Raw genomic sequence first — 17,645 nt, forward strand, 5'->3', positions numbered from 1 at the left:
ATGATTTCAAAACACTAGTTAACAGGATAGTAACTAGATTTGCTAGTTAACAGGATATCGCCTGTTAAGTATGTGTACATCTCCCTAATTTTAAAGTTCTAGCCTAGGCTAAGTTCAGGGAGCTTTATTGTTTATGGAAAGGGTCTGAAGACAACTAATGTTGGAGAATTAACAGACATTGTAGGGGCCAACCATTCCCTCTCTAGCTGCTGTCTCCAGGAAGTTCAACCTCCATTAAACTTGAAAAAAGGCAATCCCACCTTTTCCCAATGCAAATAGCTGGGTGGTGGGAGAAGCTTGAGTGTGTGCATGTGCCCATAATGATTGCTCAGGTTTCCAAATTTAACTATGGGCACACAAAAACCAAAGCCAACCTTTCCCAAACTTGGGTCCCCTTATATCACTAGGTTATATTGGCCCCAGTCAGCGGTCAGGGGTGATGGGAGTTGTAATCCAACAATTAAGGACCCAAGGTTGAAAAAAGCTGGTCTAAACAATACATACTAGCTGCACTCTGATGATCTTTCCTGGTTTCACGTGTCAGGCTTGAAAACTCTTCTTTTGACCCCTTCCACTCACATGGAAGCCTCGGAGCTTTATTCTGCTTTGCAGTAAACCAGAATTTGTTATGTCTGAAACAGGGAATTTTTGATTTAGTCCACCCAGGAATGTAGCACAGAAACAAGATTGTTCCAATGCAGCAACATTTAAGAATGAATCATAGTGAAAGGGTCAATGTGCATCTCTCTACAGAAGTCATGCAATTTTAAAGATTATCTAATAGTTAAAACATTTGCCATAAATAAGTTTATCTACTTTAATGGGAAAAGTCTGTCCTAACCCCCCCCCCCCGGAAGTCCAGAAAATACCTATATATTTCAGTTTCAAACTGGAAGGAGAGAAGCAGTAAGTTAAGCTGATTAACTAGTAACTAATAATAGTCTTCTTCTTTCTATAGCTTGCTGTGATTAATGTGGAAATGGCACAAGGTTTAGGTTAAAATAGAACTCTGACTAAATGGAGAGAACTCTGAGACTATCATGCTGGCTGCAAAATGAAGCACATTCCCAAGGAAGTCATTGTCCTTGAACGTAAAAGAGAGTAAGGTGTGTTTTATTATTAGATTGGTCTTTCTTCCTATAAAATACATAGGAGAGTTCAAACCAAGTTTAAATGCAAGACAAAAGTTTGTTGACTGGGATGTCTGACATTCCAAATCAAATGCTTCATCAATCAAATGCTGAAGCCTTTGCCAGTATCATTTATTCATTTAAAATATTTATATTCTATCGTTCCATAATAGTATTCAGTACTATTGACATATTGTTTGAGGTTTGGCTAAAGCAGAAAGATGTACATTTGCAGAGTTCTCAAAATGGAAGCAGATCAGACTTTAAAATTAAAACATCAAACACAAAATGGGAGCGGTATAAGCAATGTTTTCTATTTTTATGTCTCTGAAGCTCTGAGTACATAATACCCATCTCAAACCATTTGTATACCCCATCGATCTGATTCAACTAACTAGTCTTGCTAGCAGAAGCCCCAGCAAGGCCTTTCCTAGCTAGCAGAAGCCCCAGCAAGGACTTCCCTAGCCCAATGGGCTTTCCCCCCTCTCCACCCCATTCCCCAAAATTGGCTGGAGGGGCCAGAAGAACCTCCAGAATCACACAAGGGGAGGAGAGGGGAGATCATTTCACCAGGCAAGCAGAATGCTTGTGCTGATGGAACATCTCCTTCAACTAGGTAAGATTCAACTGTGAATTACATTTAAACAACAAACAACCCTCCACAGTCCAACACGCTAAAGCATTTTGGGGTTTAAAATTTGTTACGTATTAAATTTTTCTTTCCTAAATCAGCAGTTCAACTGAGGAATGCTGAGCTGTCATACGCTATAAAAGGCCATGGTTCTGTATTAAGCTATATCAATAGCATTGCCCCCAACAATGATATACCAAGTTTGCATCACATTAATCACCTCCACTCACTTTGGTAGCAAGTCTATCTGCCACTGTTTTGGTTTTTTAAAACTGTGTTGTTGGGAATGTGTTAGTGTGTGTGTGTGTGTGTGTGTGTGAGAGAGAGAGAGAGAGAGAGAGAGAGAGAGAGAGAGAGAGAGAGAGAGAGAGATGGGGGAGAGAGGGAGAAGAGAAAGAGCAGGTTTTAATATCTGGTCACTTACAAGCTATTTTATTTGCCTTTTAATATTTTGCAAGTTAAAATACTAATCAAAAATATAAAATGCATCACTTAGCAGCAATTATAAGAATGCACCAAAATCATCTCGTAAAGCAGGAAGCAACATTCATTATGTATTTCAAGCATTTTATCCAATGACTTTACACTATCATAACACTCCATGTGTCATGGATAAACATCTGTTTTTTAAGCAAATATTGAGTGTGTAAATGTGGGGAACTGTGATTAACACTGTGCAATCATCAAACAGGGCCAAACACACATTTCCACACATTGTATGGACACACCATGTTCACACATGGTATACATGTTACATAACCACTAGTTTGGCAATACAGTAGGCCCACAACGTATGTAGGAATTACGTTCCGGGGACTGCGTCTAAAGCCAAAATTGTGCATAGTGAAAACCCATTGAGTTCAGTGGCAGGTGGGATTGCCAAAGTCAATTTTTCCCGGAACCCCACCCCTTTTCGATTTTTAATTTTTGCCATACACAAAAAGCTGAATGCACATGCGCACACACACACACACACACACACACAGGCTTACTGTATGTGAGGATGGTAACCATGCTAAAAATCAAAGTCTCCATGAGGGACTTATTTTTTTTGTTCCTCATGGAACTTATATCCTACATTCTTGGTGTTAGGCAATCTGGAGGCCTGGAAAATATTTGAATATGAAATAAAACTTGCACAATTAGTCCACACGTCAACATTTCCTCTTATAAGATAGAAAATCTAATGAAGACTTTGATACATACACAATTTTCAATGGGGGGGGGGGATAAACTCCAAATTAAAACTCAGAATTGAGGCATTTAGGCTGTCCATCTATGGGGAGTCCTAAGAGTTGAGTTTATTTTTATTGTCATTCTAATTCACTTTTCATTTTGAAAATTCTTTGTTGGCGGAATCACTTAAAGCCCTCTTCACCTGCCATGGCACGTCCTAATCAATAACAAAAAACCAAGTTAAGGCAATCAATGGCAAGTCATTCCAATGTGTTTTGAGAATTAAAGGCCAAACGAATCCTATTCAACACTTAGAACGTAGAAAGTATTGATTTTATATTTGTCAGAGTATTAACTACTGATGAAAGAGTTGGCCTGTGAGAGCCACAAACTTAACAATTCTGTTTGCCAACGACCCAGCTTCCACAAACAAGAAAATTGCTTCATCAGTTTCGTGCAACAGGTGGAAACTGCATTTTGAGATGGGAATATCTAAAGCTGGCACAGTAATAAGGCATGAGCTATACTAATACAAATCTTATTTCTTATTCATAAAGCTGTATTACATTTTATCAGCCAGTCCTAAGTGTAGTCTTGCTTGGGCAAGACAGTGCAATGCACATTTAAAGAAGCATCAACTAAAGAAAATGTCATTTTCAAGCCAAGTATATTTTCTAATATTAAATGTGAAATCTATTGTACCTTAAAATGGTCAAATGAGTTGTTCCGCTAGCAGAAGACAGTATAACAGGTTCCGCTGAAGCAAAGGGAATCCTCCCATCCACCCCACAATCTGCTCCGGAGGATTGGGAGAGTCCCAAAAATTGTTTCATCTGGCAAACCGAAATGTGTGTGTCAACAATCACCTTAGCACGACGTTGAACACCATCCTTTGAGTTCCAACACAATACCATCACATGCATGATCACTCTGCCTAAATGACGTAACTACCCTTGCTGGATTAAAATTCCTAATTTAGGATTTGGATTCAGACTGGCCCTTTCACAAACTACAGGGTTCTTTCCATTAATAGCAGGGACAGAAATCCAGCAGGGACTCCTCACTGGAGGAATAGGGAGGCCATCTTTGCAAACTCTCCCTTCCCCTACAACCTCCTGCATTGTATCTCACACTGCTCTACAGGCTTCCAAAATTTCCTCATGCACATCCCTTGCAAAATGAATGTCTGGATTCAATCCACTGTGCATTTGCGGGGTCATCCCCAACTTGTAGCCTTTTTGTTTAAAGGGTTTTTCTGGCCCAACTTTCTCCTAACAGAAGGGATTACCAGGAGGACATTTCCAGTGCATAAAGGTCAGGTTCTTTTTACTTGTTGCCTAGGCATGAGTGTAGAGACTCAAACAATGAATGCTCCATTAAGAAACATGTACTTCTGGCACAGGCTAACCAAATAAGTCTTCTGCCAATAGTTTTTATTTTTTAAAACTCCCTTAAAGGGAAAAGCAAAAAAGAAACTTTAGAAAGAAAATTTTATATACAGAATTAAATAGCAGCAATCCACATACTGGTAAATACAATTTTTTATTCATATTACTGTCAGATAAGATTCAACAAAATACATTTCTCTATGTATAATAATAACTGTAGTTCTAAAAAGGTTCAGATCAATGAATTACTTAAATCATTCTACAATTTTATTTACAAGCTAGACATAGTCTTTAGTTCTGAATAGTTTGAGTAGTTGCAGAACTCTTCATGAGTGACAGAGAACACAATTTTAATAATGTAAGAATGCAATTCTAAGCCCATTGTTTAGTATAGGGCCATAACATTACCCAGTTAGGTTGTATATTACAACCTTTATTCTGGAGTAGTTTCCAAAATGTCAGTAGCTAGAGTAACTGGTTTGCAGATTGCTGGAGGAACCCAAGAGCTACCATGGGATTTTCAATAGGACCATTCAAAAGTAAAGTGATTTGAGGACTGCAAAGAATAGCCTGGTGTCTAATGGAGTTTGCACTTCAGAGTCTAGATGGAGTCCACACTGCAACATAACTGTGAAAATAGTCCCATTCTAAACACACAGTAAATAAAATGGTATTGGCCTAGAAGGTACCATTGTGGCGCATAGCTGCCAAATCACCTATGCCTTTGCAATAAAAATTGCAACCCTTACAGTAATATGTTCAGACTTATTTCCCAAGAGATAAATCATCTTCTACTCAACAGGGTATCCTGAATTCCTATCCCAAAGCATGGGAAACAAGGAATCCAGAATGGCTATATACAAACGCAACAGAGAAGAAAATGAGAAGCACATCCTATAGGACTTGACCTATATAAACACAGCAGTTTCTCAAATGTAGCCCTATTATATCACTCGCTGTCAAAGCTTGCGGATTGCATTGACCACAAACTGCCAATGCCATAAGGCAACTGGGATAACATTCCCCCCCCCAAAAAAAATTCCCTGCCTTATGTACTGCCTTATATACCAGCTCCCTGCCTTATGTACTGCCGGGGGGGGGGGGGGAGATGTCAAGATTCTCCTTAAGGTTCTCTACTTTGCTTTTAGCATAATCAAGGTGAAAATACACATCCAAAAGTGCAAGACAGTACACAACCTTAATGTTTACTCCAATCTGCTAACACAAACACAAGTAACCAACAGGGGAAAGACATCATAAACCAGATTGAACGGTGGGTGGTTCAGAGAGCAGCTCCAGCTGCAACACAACTCTAGGGTTGCCATATTTCAAAATTGAGCTTCCCCCACCCCCCACCAACACGCCAGAAAACGTGACTTGACATGCCTAAGATCCAGGACAAGGCACTGCCTTTCAGAAATTTTCCCTGGACATCATTTCCACCTTTGAAATCCTGGTAATGTCTGGGAGAATTTGAATGTATGGTAGACAGTCCTACACAACTCAGTCTGAGGCACCCTCACTCCTGAGGATCAATCATAACTTGCCATGCTTCTCAACCAGTAAGCATTTAGAAAAGGAAAACTACACATGCCTGAGGTGCCCATTTAGAAGAGATGCCACTGGTGCACAGTGATGTACAGGCTGGTCCCTGTTCTGTTCACAAATTTATAAACACTTCTTTATCCCTCCTCATCCATGACAATAAGCCATGCTCTATTTCATTGCTCATCTTCTCTTCATGGAAAGAAACTATTCCCTAACTTCAGGAACTATGTCCTCAGCAATTATTAAGTTCATTAAAAATTTAATCAGGCAGAAGTGGCATGCCTGTGTTACCCTTTCATACAGCCTTGAAAGTAAGCCCACAAAAGCAACCAACAAAAAATATTACTAGCTGGCAGGGGACTTACAGAGAATGATAGAGCACTGCAATTTTATTCCACACATGGAGAAGACGACTTCCCCTCTCCAGCAGTCTATTTGCTTTCTACATGAGGTACTGAGACCCAGTGTTCAAAACTCTCACTGTACTAGTTGCATTTTGCAACAGGGAATTTTATTAGCGCAAGCCGTTTCTGAGCTCTGGGTGCAGTAGTGAGCCAAGATTTCCCATTAAAACTGCAGAGTGGAAGGAAAGGAGGACCTTGTTCTGCCTCCCCACTTCCAGCCCCTCTCTGAAGACCAGAGAAGAGACCTTCTTAAGAAAATTAGGGAGGTAGGCAGGGGAAGGACTAGACCACATGGAAAATGAATGTGATATTTTAGCTGCAGTTCATTCGTTTCCAACTTTGTATTCTTGTTTCAAAAAAAATACACATGCCTGGACATTGTTGTTGCGCCTGTAACCTCGGTTTAAGGTGCCATTTAGCTCCTCGCTTTCATATCTCAGTTTCTAACACTGCTGAGAGCAATACATCCCCTTGCTTCATCAGCCTGCTCACTTGCCTACATGTAATTCCTGGTTACCTATGGCTAAACAGCCCAGTGCTTAAATACAAAACTAATTTATATGTGAACTTGGCATGGTAGTGGATAAAACCTGCTAAATAAGATTACCGAGAGAAGTACTTTCTTCTTACTCTATCAGTAGAAAAAGTACAGCCTATGATTTACACCTTCTGTCTGCCAAGCAGCAGCTGAGTATATAGTCCAAATTTATTCTAGAAGATTAACTCTTGTAATCAGACCTGAGCCAATGTTTGATAGATTTAATTTCAGAACCCAATTCAGTATTTCAAGGGGAGAGAAAGTCCTGTAAGTTTACCCCTCTACGTTTGTTAGTAAAAAAAAAATTGCTTCATCTGCAGTCAGAAGATGCTTTTTAATGATTTAAAAAAAACACCTAAGAACAATCCTCAAAAGTATAAAGACAGGATTATGTATATTATATATGCTGTGGAAATGAAGGGAAAAAATACAAAACAATGCTGTAATTAGATTTTCAACACCAAGAATGTAAGAATATGACAGCACATTCAGGAACTTAAACAGTGTCCTTTCAGTAATTGGTGTTGGCAACTGAAACAATCTTCTTTGTACTATTAAACTGTCATTGTAGCACATGCCAAATATTTCAAATCCCTATACAAATCAGCATCAGAATTTAGGAGCCTGCATCAAAATTTGCAATTTTTATATTTTCATGTTTAACAAAATAATGACATTTGTATGCCACACTACCATACCAACTATTCCCTCCTCTCTTCTGAAGCCCCTCAGACACCTCAAAATCTTCTCCAGGGAATTGAGCAGATTTTGGAGTACCATAGATTCTGGGGCATAAAGGAGGCAGAAAGGAAGAGCAAGTCCCATTGCGTAAGTGGCATTCTGCTTATGCAGCCTTGGATATGACCCTGACTAGACTTACTGGCATCAAAATAGTAAACTATTCAAGAAAGAAAAACCAGGGACTAACTTTCTATTCTCTCATGATGCATCAGAGAGCTATAAATACCACTGATCAAGTTTGTTTTGCTGGGCTGCGCACAATTAAGATCCAACATGACATTTCAAATGTAATTTGTGTCAAGGTATTTATTCACAAGAAGGCAGGAAACAAACATGAATTAAGGATATGGAACAGATTGGTTTTGAACTAATTAAGCAGGAATATATGGAAGATGAGACTGAGAATCAGAAGCATGCATAATTTTCTAAGGACCTGTCACACAAGATGTTCAACGCAGGCAGAACAAACCATGCCACAGTTGCTCCAAAACCCAGTTGTACTGCCTTTTTCAATAATCAGAGACATCAAGAATTTGTGGTAAATAAATACCACCCAACTTCAAACATGAGGATTTCTTTAAATGGAGAATGCTTAAAGCATTTTATTACAGAAATGTAAGGGGAGATTTACAGCAACCAAAAAATAGCATATTACAGGTTTTATCTACAGCTTAAACTAGATTTTTTGAAGCAAGACACTTAACTTAGAGGAACAATGATATATGTGGAGCACCTTACACAGCTAAGTTTCTAAGAGACATATATACTGTATACTGGCTACACATTTAGAAGCTTTCCATAAACTCCACATTTAAGAGGAGGTAATTCTTCAGTGGGACCGGGTGGAAGCTAACAAAAGTAGTGCATTAATGTAGCTGAACTAAATATAAATGTATTAACATTCTCTCTGGCTAGATTTCAATAGTGGTAACAAGCTTCTTCAATACGTCTGGGAAAAATGTGTCCTGTTATTTCAGAATGTTAATATAAAAGCTGCAATATCCTCTCAGAATGAAAAAGGAAAAGAAAAGAAACAACCTACCATACCTTTGAGAATTCTCACCTTGTTCTCAACTTTGAGGTTTGCATACATATTCACACCCTGGAAAGCCAGAAGTGGCTATGTCTTCCCAGTGCATACATACCACATCCAAGGGTTTCCCCTTTACTCTTACACTGAAAATTACAATAAGAAATTTTCCACATTTGTAGGAGCTTTCAGTTCTTCCCAAAATAATCAATTTGCCCAAGAAAAAAACCCCTGTTTACAACTTCGCTAATGCTACACCTAGTTCAGGGGCTGGAAGAATAATCTGCAGGGTTTTCCCCACACCTCTCTACCACCATCAGGCTTGAAATAAGTCTTCTGTTTCAGTCAATGGACTAGGTAATGTTATATGTTTGGGGGAGGCGGTGGTACAAGAAGTCATACAGTTTTCTAAAGCACTCACAGGCCCAAAAAACTTGTCCTAGACTGAAGCCATGATCTTATTCTACCCTGTTTCTCATATTTTAAGACATACCCATAAAATAAGCCATAGCAGGATTTTTAAGCATTCAAGGAATATAAGCCATACCCCGAAAATAAGACATAGTGATAGGCGCAGCAGCAATGCCGGCCGCGCCAGGAGGAGGAGGAGGAAAAAAATAAGACATCCCTTGAAAATAAGCCACAGTGTGGTTTTTGGAGGAAAAAATAAATATAAGACATGTCTTATAATATGAGAAACACGGTAAGTATCTGCTATTAAGCAAGATAGCCAGAGGGCATCCAAATTCAAACTAAGTTTATTTTGCTGGAAACAACAACAATAATAATAATTTATTGTTTATACCCCGCCCATCTGGCTGGGTTTCTTGGGTGGCTTCCAACAGAACATTAAAATACAATAATCTATTAAACATTATACTGTATTGCTTGGAGGAGGGGTTCAAATATAACCTCTCTACTTGCTCCACTTCAAATAAATGGAGCAAACAAACATCAGCACTTAAAGCTGCCCTACCCAAAGTCCAAGGCTGAACCAAAGTCCCTGCCAGCAGAATATCTGGGAGCAAACCGGCAAGGATATGAGCTCCACAAACCAACTTATCTCAAGTTGCCTCTTTTGTGGTTATCACTGCAATGGTAATCAGATTGTCAATTTTGTTGTTTCTGATGCAAGGAGCAGACTTCATGTCCCCTGTCACAAGAGCCAGTTCATTGGTCCGTCCAGCCTAGCATTGTCTGCCAAGCACCTTTCTAGCAACAAGTGGCTTTGCCACTTTCACTGGACATGCCAGAGATATAACTTGTAGTCTTCTGAGGACAAAGCCATATGCTTTGCAATTGACTGGTGGGTTCCACTGGCCCAAATAAAAACACCATCTTTTAAATGCAATTAAGATATTAAGACCTGGTGCCTTCCATGTTTCTCACAAAAACTTCCTTTAGCCCTAGTCAGAAAATCAAGTTTTGAAATAGTATGCAAACATTTGCTTATACTGCCAAAGAAGTTGAAAGATGGAGTACCTACAAGGCCAATGCAAGATAGGAGAAGCCCAGATCAATTTTCTTGAATGCTTGTATATCCTAAATTATTAAAGGAAAAGGTTCAGAAAGCAAATATAACCACACTCTGAACTCTACAATAAATGGGCGTCCTTTACAAAGCAATAATTTTGCAATTATAACATCATTATTTCATTCAAGATATTAGAATATATCTATCTACTTTAATAGAGAAGTTGTATTTTTGTGATATATGTACATAATTCTGTCATCTATGTATTTTGCAGAACACTAAAAGACTCAAATCAATTTCACCATTGTATTTCATCTATTTGCCAAATATTTTCTAGCTATGAAGTCAAGTCATTGTTCAGCAACTAACAAATACTGTCAAGTTCTATTATGCCTCGTAACTATTCAAGTTCTTAAAATTGCATTAGCATTTGCATATCCCAAAAATGAAAAACAATGTAATTTCATTGTGAATTCACTGTGAAACATTATAACATTTCCCCTCCGTTTCCTAATGAGGACACAACCATACCAGATTCCATTTTATTTCCCCCCAGTCACCTTTTTCAACTGATCTTCATATTTAACCGATGGCTGTCAACAGCACAGCTTCTTTATCTATTTGAATTAGCAAATGTGAAATATGTTGCTGCATCTCTTGGAACCTATTCTGAAGATACCATGAAGCTTTTATCGTGAATTTAAATAATCTCCAGATTACCCACAAATTGAGGCTGCAACTCTATGCTCATTTAACTCCTAAATTCAGTTCAAGGGAACTTACTTCTGAGTAGACATGCAGAGGATTGCACTGCAATCACCTTAAGCAAACAAAGATAGCTGCATGTGTGCTGGGGTAAGGAAGGGTCAAATGAAGATGCAAAGTTCTGAAGGAATATGAACACTTCTTGATAGTTTCAGTGGATTCATTTCTTCAGATCAATCATTAATCTTTAACTTTGGACTTGCTCACTTGCCCAAATCACCAGAATTGATATGGGCTGTTGCTATATTTTTAAGATGTACATGTGAAACACTTTATGAGAACATCCTAAAAAACCTGTAACTGACATGTGACTAGTAAGAACTGGAAGTGGTGGCAGCTCAATGTTCACCAGCAAATGAAGCTGCTGTTGGATAGCAGGAACATCTTAGCTGCTGCTGCTCATAAAGTGCTGCAAATCTGGAGGATGCATACAATTCAGTACCTGAAAAATCCTGCACCGCTAGGCCACTGATGTGGCTCATAGTGGCATTATTGCTTTTAGGAATGGGGACAAAGCACATTGGTACAATCAAAAAAGTGCTTATCAGGTGTACTATTGCTCTAGGCAGGGACCAACATGTTGCTTCTAAGTATTAATGATGCGGATCATATATGTTGGGTAGAAGAACTGCTACTCAGCAGTTCATGATCAGTTAATTACTAGGCAAAACACCGTGTTTCCCACAACATTTAAACTGTTGTCTTCCACTCTGCAGTGCTCCTTTGATATTTCTGTTCACACAATCAGATAAGATGCTTCAAATGAGTTCTCCAAAAAGCTACCAATTTCAAAAGGATAATTTAGGTTCTTATTCATTCCCATTTCACAACTCAGACACAATCACCCGTATTGCATATAAACTGATGCAAAACTATGGTGCAGTTCATCTTCATCCTCAAACAGCATGTGAACTGTGACATATTAGCACCCACTCTAACTATCATCTTCATAATATATACTAACACTGATCTTAGTTTTCTGAGTGCCAACATTTATGAACCAGCACTAGCCATGTTCAAGAGGGGGAAAATTAGCAGACCCAGGGAAATACCAAGGGTTTCATAAACACAAATATGTTTAGGAGGAAAGCAGTGTTAGAAACTGGGATAGAAAAGCTAAGAACCAATGGCTTTGGAACCTGGGTTGTGGGCACCAAAACAGAATGCCTAGTCCCCACTGTGGGGGCGGGGGCGGTCAGCAACACTTTTTTATTTATTATTTTGATAAGCATGAACTAATATGCAATTCACATAAGTGACACATGGTTAATGCCACATTTTTAGCAGAAATTGTTAATGCATGTTTAATTTGGTGTTTACAAGAAAAATATTGGTACCATACTTCAGTTTTCAAAACAATATTCTCTTTATTGTTAAACTCCTTAACTTTTTGTTTATCCTTAGCATATACTTCAAGGCTTCAAAGCACATACATTTCAGTAATCCTTGAGTGTCAGCCAGATGCAAAAAATGGCACCCAAACTTATGGGGGTGCTCACAAATGGAGAATCTTTAGGCGCTGGCGCCCTGCTAATATTAAACCCGGGAGGAAACCCCAAACATCTGAATTAAGACTGAGCATGCTCAGTTGGTATAGAATGCTGACTGACTGTTTGGGGTAGAAGGAATGACCCAGTAGGTCAGGGGAAAGCAGTGGTTGGAATTACGAAAAAGAGACACCTCACACTAACATTTTATTGGAAGCCACACTTGTACTAATCTTCAGCAGGGATACAAGGCAGCTGAAAGTACATGCAACACATACTGTACTAAATAACAACAGAGGAAATACCATAAAGTGAAGATACCAGGGAAGATACAACAGAAAACTACAAGGCATCCTCATGTTGTGAGCAACTGTGTAGGTGCAGGTAAAGTGTAGATTTTGTCCAAGTGCACACAAAACAGAATGTACACAGTTAAATACACATAGCAATGACATTCACGTATCACATTAAGACAGGATTTCCAGCTTACTATGAACAAGCAGGATGCAATTTGCTTCTCCAGACAGTAGGTAAATCAAACCAGGAAGTCAAAACTAAGCTTGGCTTCTTATGATGTGCAAACCTGGCAACCTACCGGTAATTTGTTGCTTCCAGAACAAGCAGAGTTTGAAACTTGCTTACAAACCTTGCTTATTTCAGAGCAACAAACCAGGATGCTTGATTTGCACATCATAGAAAGCCTGGTTTAATTGTGCTTTTCTGGTTTCCTTTACCTGCTCACATGAAGGGGCGGAGGGAGTGAACAGGCTATATGAACCAGCATAGTGCTTATTCATAGTATGCCAAGAATCTTGTCTAGTCTTTCATATTGAACAAACAAGGTTTGCAGACTCTAGTCATTTAATTGAATTTTCAAACACCTCCATTATCAAAATATGCACACAGCACATATCTTTGCATTGTTGTGCTTTTTAGCATAGGAATGCTCGCAACAGAATACTAACTAAATTCTAACACATACTAAATTGGGAATGTGGAGGAAGGTACCCTGTGAAAACAATTTCCGTTTATACCAACATAGGAATAGGGGATTTAAGATCAACTGCATTATATATATGTGAAACAGAATGTCGTCTCCGAGGAGGAGGAAGAATACAACATCTCATCATATAGCCAGTTATTTTGTGTTATTCATGTCAGAATGAGAAGCCCATTTTAAGTATAAACCACACTTGCCAGAGTAAGAGAATGCTGTTTCATCAGAAAGTATCCAGAAAAATTGTTCTACAAGCAGTTTTTTTTTCCAAGCCTCCAAGATATATTTTCTGCTGTCATCGTTGAAGTCATACAGCTTTGTTTGTCACAGCAGAAATGAAGCAGGCATTCAAATTTCAAATGAAGAGGCAAAAATAGCAATCTGATTTATCATGCTAAATTTTACATATAATACCATGGACTTGTTCTTAGTTCTTTTAATGAAACAGCAGTTACTGTAGTCAAACTATAGACTTTCAAAGAACAAAAGCACTTTATAGAACTAGAATGATTCAACTGCTGAAAGGAATATAACAGCATGAACACAACATAATTTAACTTTTATTGGCTGCCAGTTCACAACTGACATTATGTGGATAATTTCTTCCTGTTAACAGATACATAGATAGCACCAGATAACTTTTATTGCTAATTTTGCGGTGCTGCTTCTGTACAGATGTTAAAAGTAACTAATAATCTTTACTCGACATTTTTCATTTTATTTTTGTGTATTATGTAACAAATTAGCACTTCTTTTAACAAGCTAAAGGCAGCAGCCCAAAGGAGGGTGGGCAAAATTAATGGTGCTTGTATTGAGAATTTTAAAAAATAATTTAGAATTTGGCATCTTAGAATTTAACTATAATGACTGTACCTAAATATATTATGCTAAAAGCTGTAGCTCTCTTAAACTTAACCCATGGCTCTCTACCACACATACCGTGTTTCTCACAAAATAAGACACCGTCTTATATTTATTTTTCCTCCAAAAAACACACCACGGCTTATTTTCAGGGGATGTCTTTTTTTTTTGTTAAGCTTTTTAATTTTTTATTAAGCTTTCAGAGAGTTTTGCTGGGTCGGGGCTCCGTGCGGTGCGCGCTGCTGCCCTTGCCGGGTCCCGCTCAGTCGGGGCTCGACGCAGCGCGCGCTGTGCCAAGCCCCAACTGAGCGGGACCCAGCAAGGGCAGTAGCACAGACTGCTTCATAGCATGTTTGTCCACAAAATGCAAATTACAAGTCAAATTATTTCCTTTCAATTGTGATTTAAATAATGATTTCATAGAATCACAGACCTGTAGATTTGGAAGGGACCAGGATAGTGCAGCTCCCTGCAATGCAAGACTCTTTCAACTGACATGAGGCCCAAACCTAAGAGTCTCATGGTCTAACGACTTAGCTATCCCGACTATTTAAACCAGTCCATCCTGTTTTGAATATACACAACAATAAAAAGAGAAAATCCATTTTTACTCAAAAAACTGCACTGTGTTAACTCCCTTATACTGGGGATTTACACTCTCCTAATAAAGACAATCTAAAACTGTTGGTGTCAACTTCTCAATGGACAAACTGAAAAACTTTCCTTGTTACCACTTGTAACAAATACCTCTCAGAACAAGACCTTCGTCACACGCATATGGCATGCCACACACTTAAGGGCTAGATTCACCTAAGGAGTTCCATTAGCGCAATGGGGTTTTCCCCACCTCCCCTATGCCCCCATTGCCTATAGGATAACCCACAGAACAGTGCACAGGGGGAGGAGAGGAAAATCCTTCCCTCAGGCAGACTGAAATGCTTGCGCTGATGGAATGAGCGCCAAAGCACTAGGAAGAATTGCTCCTCCCTTTCAATCCAGCAGATCAAGTTCAATGTCAGTTATTTCTGTAGGGGTAACTCAGGATAAGGTCTTCAACATGTCCTCACATATCAGATATAACAGTTATTTTGCCTGCTTATTTTGTTAGTAAAGGAATAATAAAGGCCTGTGGAAATGACCTTATTTTTCCTGGCTTTGTGTGGATACAGGCAGATAGACACAACCTGGGGAAAAAAGCAGGTTCCATCTGAACACGTTCATAGAAAGGAATATAGGAGCCAATAACATTCACTTTTAATATGTTAAACTAAAGTACTGTAACTTTTCATGAGCATGGCCCAAGAACCTGTACATCATAAAAAAACTTGATGAACAGTACTATAGAATAATCTTCTGAACCTATCATATCATAGCACACCTAACAGTGGGAAAAAACTATGTTTACGGAAACACATGGGCTTTACATATGTACTTACACACACATGCGCACATAGACAAATTATACATATCCAAGCTTTCTTAATTGTACAACTATTTCAGGGAGGGAATGGGACTTGTTCTGGCACACCCTCTTTCTACAATCGCTAACTCGCCTATCTAACGAGTCAACCCACTTCCACAAAGTTCAAACCTTAAACAAAATGTGGCCATTTTACAGGTTTCCAACAGCGGAATGATAAAACGATGATATCTATAGACTGCCTCTAAACATCATTGCTATTTCACAGCACTAACTGCGGGCCACACTGGTTTCCTTGAAATCCTCTTCTTCCAGAGCAACAACCAACCCCCCCCCCCCCCCGGAAGGTACAATAGGTAAACTCCAATGGCTTTCAGCAATTTTGATACTGGTGGGGAGAGGCGCACATACAGATTGGCTCCAAACTCAATGCATGCTGCCGCCGGCCCAGTTATCATAGAATCGTAGAGTTGGAAGGGACCCCAGGATCATCTAGTCCAACCCCCTGCAATGCATGGACCTCAGCTAAAGCATCCGTGACAGGTGGCCATCTAAGCTCTGCTTAGGAGCTCTCCAAGGAAGGAGAGCCCACCACCTCTAATGGAAGTCTGTTCCACTGCCGAACAGCTCTTACTGCCAGAAAGATCCCCCCCAATGTTTAGTCAGTATCTCCTTTCTTACAACTTGAAACTGGTTCGAGTCCTACCCTCCGGAGCAGGAGAAAACAACCATGCTCCCTCCTCCATGTGGCAACCCTTCAGATACAGTATTTGAAAGTGGCTATCCTATCTCCTCTCAGTCTCAGCTAAACATACCCAGCTCCTGCCAACGCTTGTCATAAGGCTTAAGTTTCCAGACCCTCGATCATCACCGTCGCCCTCCTCTGCACGCGTTGGCAGCCCTCCTTCTTGCGGAGTTCTCCTCCCAAACCGATTCCCGTCGTTTGGAGACACGCACGGGAACCGACGGCGATTTTTGCTCTCCCACAGAAATTTCTGACATTCTCCCCGCCGCCGCGCCCCCCCAAAAAAACCCACCCTCGATGTCCCCATCTTTACCCCCTCTCCTTCTAGTTCCGCATTACAACGAGGGGGCGCCGCCGCCGCCCCCCTCAGGAGGAAGGTAACCTCATTTCCACCACGCCACCGATTCATCCAGACCTGGCCGCCCCCCGCCCCGCCAGCCACCTTCTCCAAGGCCGCCCTTCGCTCACCAAGCTTCCCTCGGGATTCCTCCAGCTTCTGGATCTGGTTCTCCAGGAAAAGGACGGACACGCCGAACGCCAGCACGGCCAGCAGCTGCAACTTGGGCGGCAGCATAATCCGAAGCAGCCCCATCGGCAGCAGCAGCCGCAGCAGCCGCCCAGCAGCAGCCGCCGCCGCCGCCCGCCTGGTCGCACGTCCGCCGAGGGATCACGACATCACGCGAGGCCCGGGCAGGGAGGCCGGAGGGAGCTTCGGCTCGGCGGTGAGGGGAGGGCGGCGGACAAACACACACACACCGCGGGCGAGGGAGGCGGCGGCTCACATCCCTCGGGAGACGTCGCGGCTGCACCTCAGCGACGGTCCCTTCGGCCACCGACACGTCCGAAGAAAACACCTCAGCGGCTCCGTCGGCGACTCCCGCTCGCAGGCACGAGCTCAGCCTGCGCGCGCTGCTCAGCAACCGAACGCCCGGGCGTCCTCACGCCCCCCGACGTCGAACCAGCCAGGACGCGGGTTCCGCCCCGGCGCTCGCTTCTCATTGGCCGCCGTTCACCGCCCTCCCGGCGCCTATTGGCCGTGCGCCTCGCCGGACCCGCCTGCCGGCGCTACGAAGCCGAGCCCGGCACAGGGACGTTTGGAGCTCCGATTGGGCGGCTTTTCGTCCCGAAAGCCCGGACGCTTCCACCCCACCTCCCAACCCCGCTCCGAAGGGATTGGATGGTGCGAAAGAGCCGTTCGTCGCGGTCTCATTGGCCGAGCTCCTTTGCTTATTTTCCCGTGTTCGGTAGCGCAAGAGGCCCCCGCTCGGGTGTTTTTGGAGCTGCCTGACGAGAAGCCCCCCAGAAAATAA

At 41.1% G+C, this 17,645-nt stretch overlaps 1 protein-coding gene across 1 annotated transcript in view; it reads right to left on the reverse strand.

Annotated features, from left to right (window-relative positions):
• HS2ST1 (heparan sulfate 2-O-sulfotransferase 1) overlaps positions 1 to 17,279 on the reverse strand; it is a 92,755-nt gene extending 75,476 nt beyond the window's left edge. The window contains exon 1 of the mRNA XM_035121385.2: positions 16,804 to 17,279. Within this exon, the coding sequence (XP_034977276.1) occupies positions 16,804 to 16,927 (124 nt within the window). The 5' untranslated portion in view covers positions 16,928 to 17,279. The remainder of the gene's footprint in view (positions 1 to 16,803) is intronic.
• Between the last annotated feature and the right edge of the window lie 366 nt (positions 17,280 to 17,645).

This window comes from Zootoca vivipara, chromosome 7, assembly GCF_963506605.1.
Source record: "Zootoca vivipara chromosome 7, rZooViv1.1, whole genome shotgun sequence".
Taxonomy (NCBI): domain Eukaryota; kingdom Metazoa; phylum Chordata; class Lepidosauria; order Squamata; family Lacertidae; genus Zootoca; species Zootoca vivipara.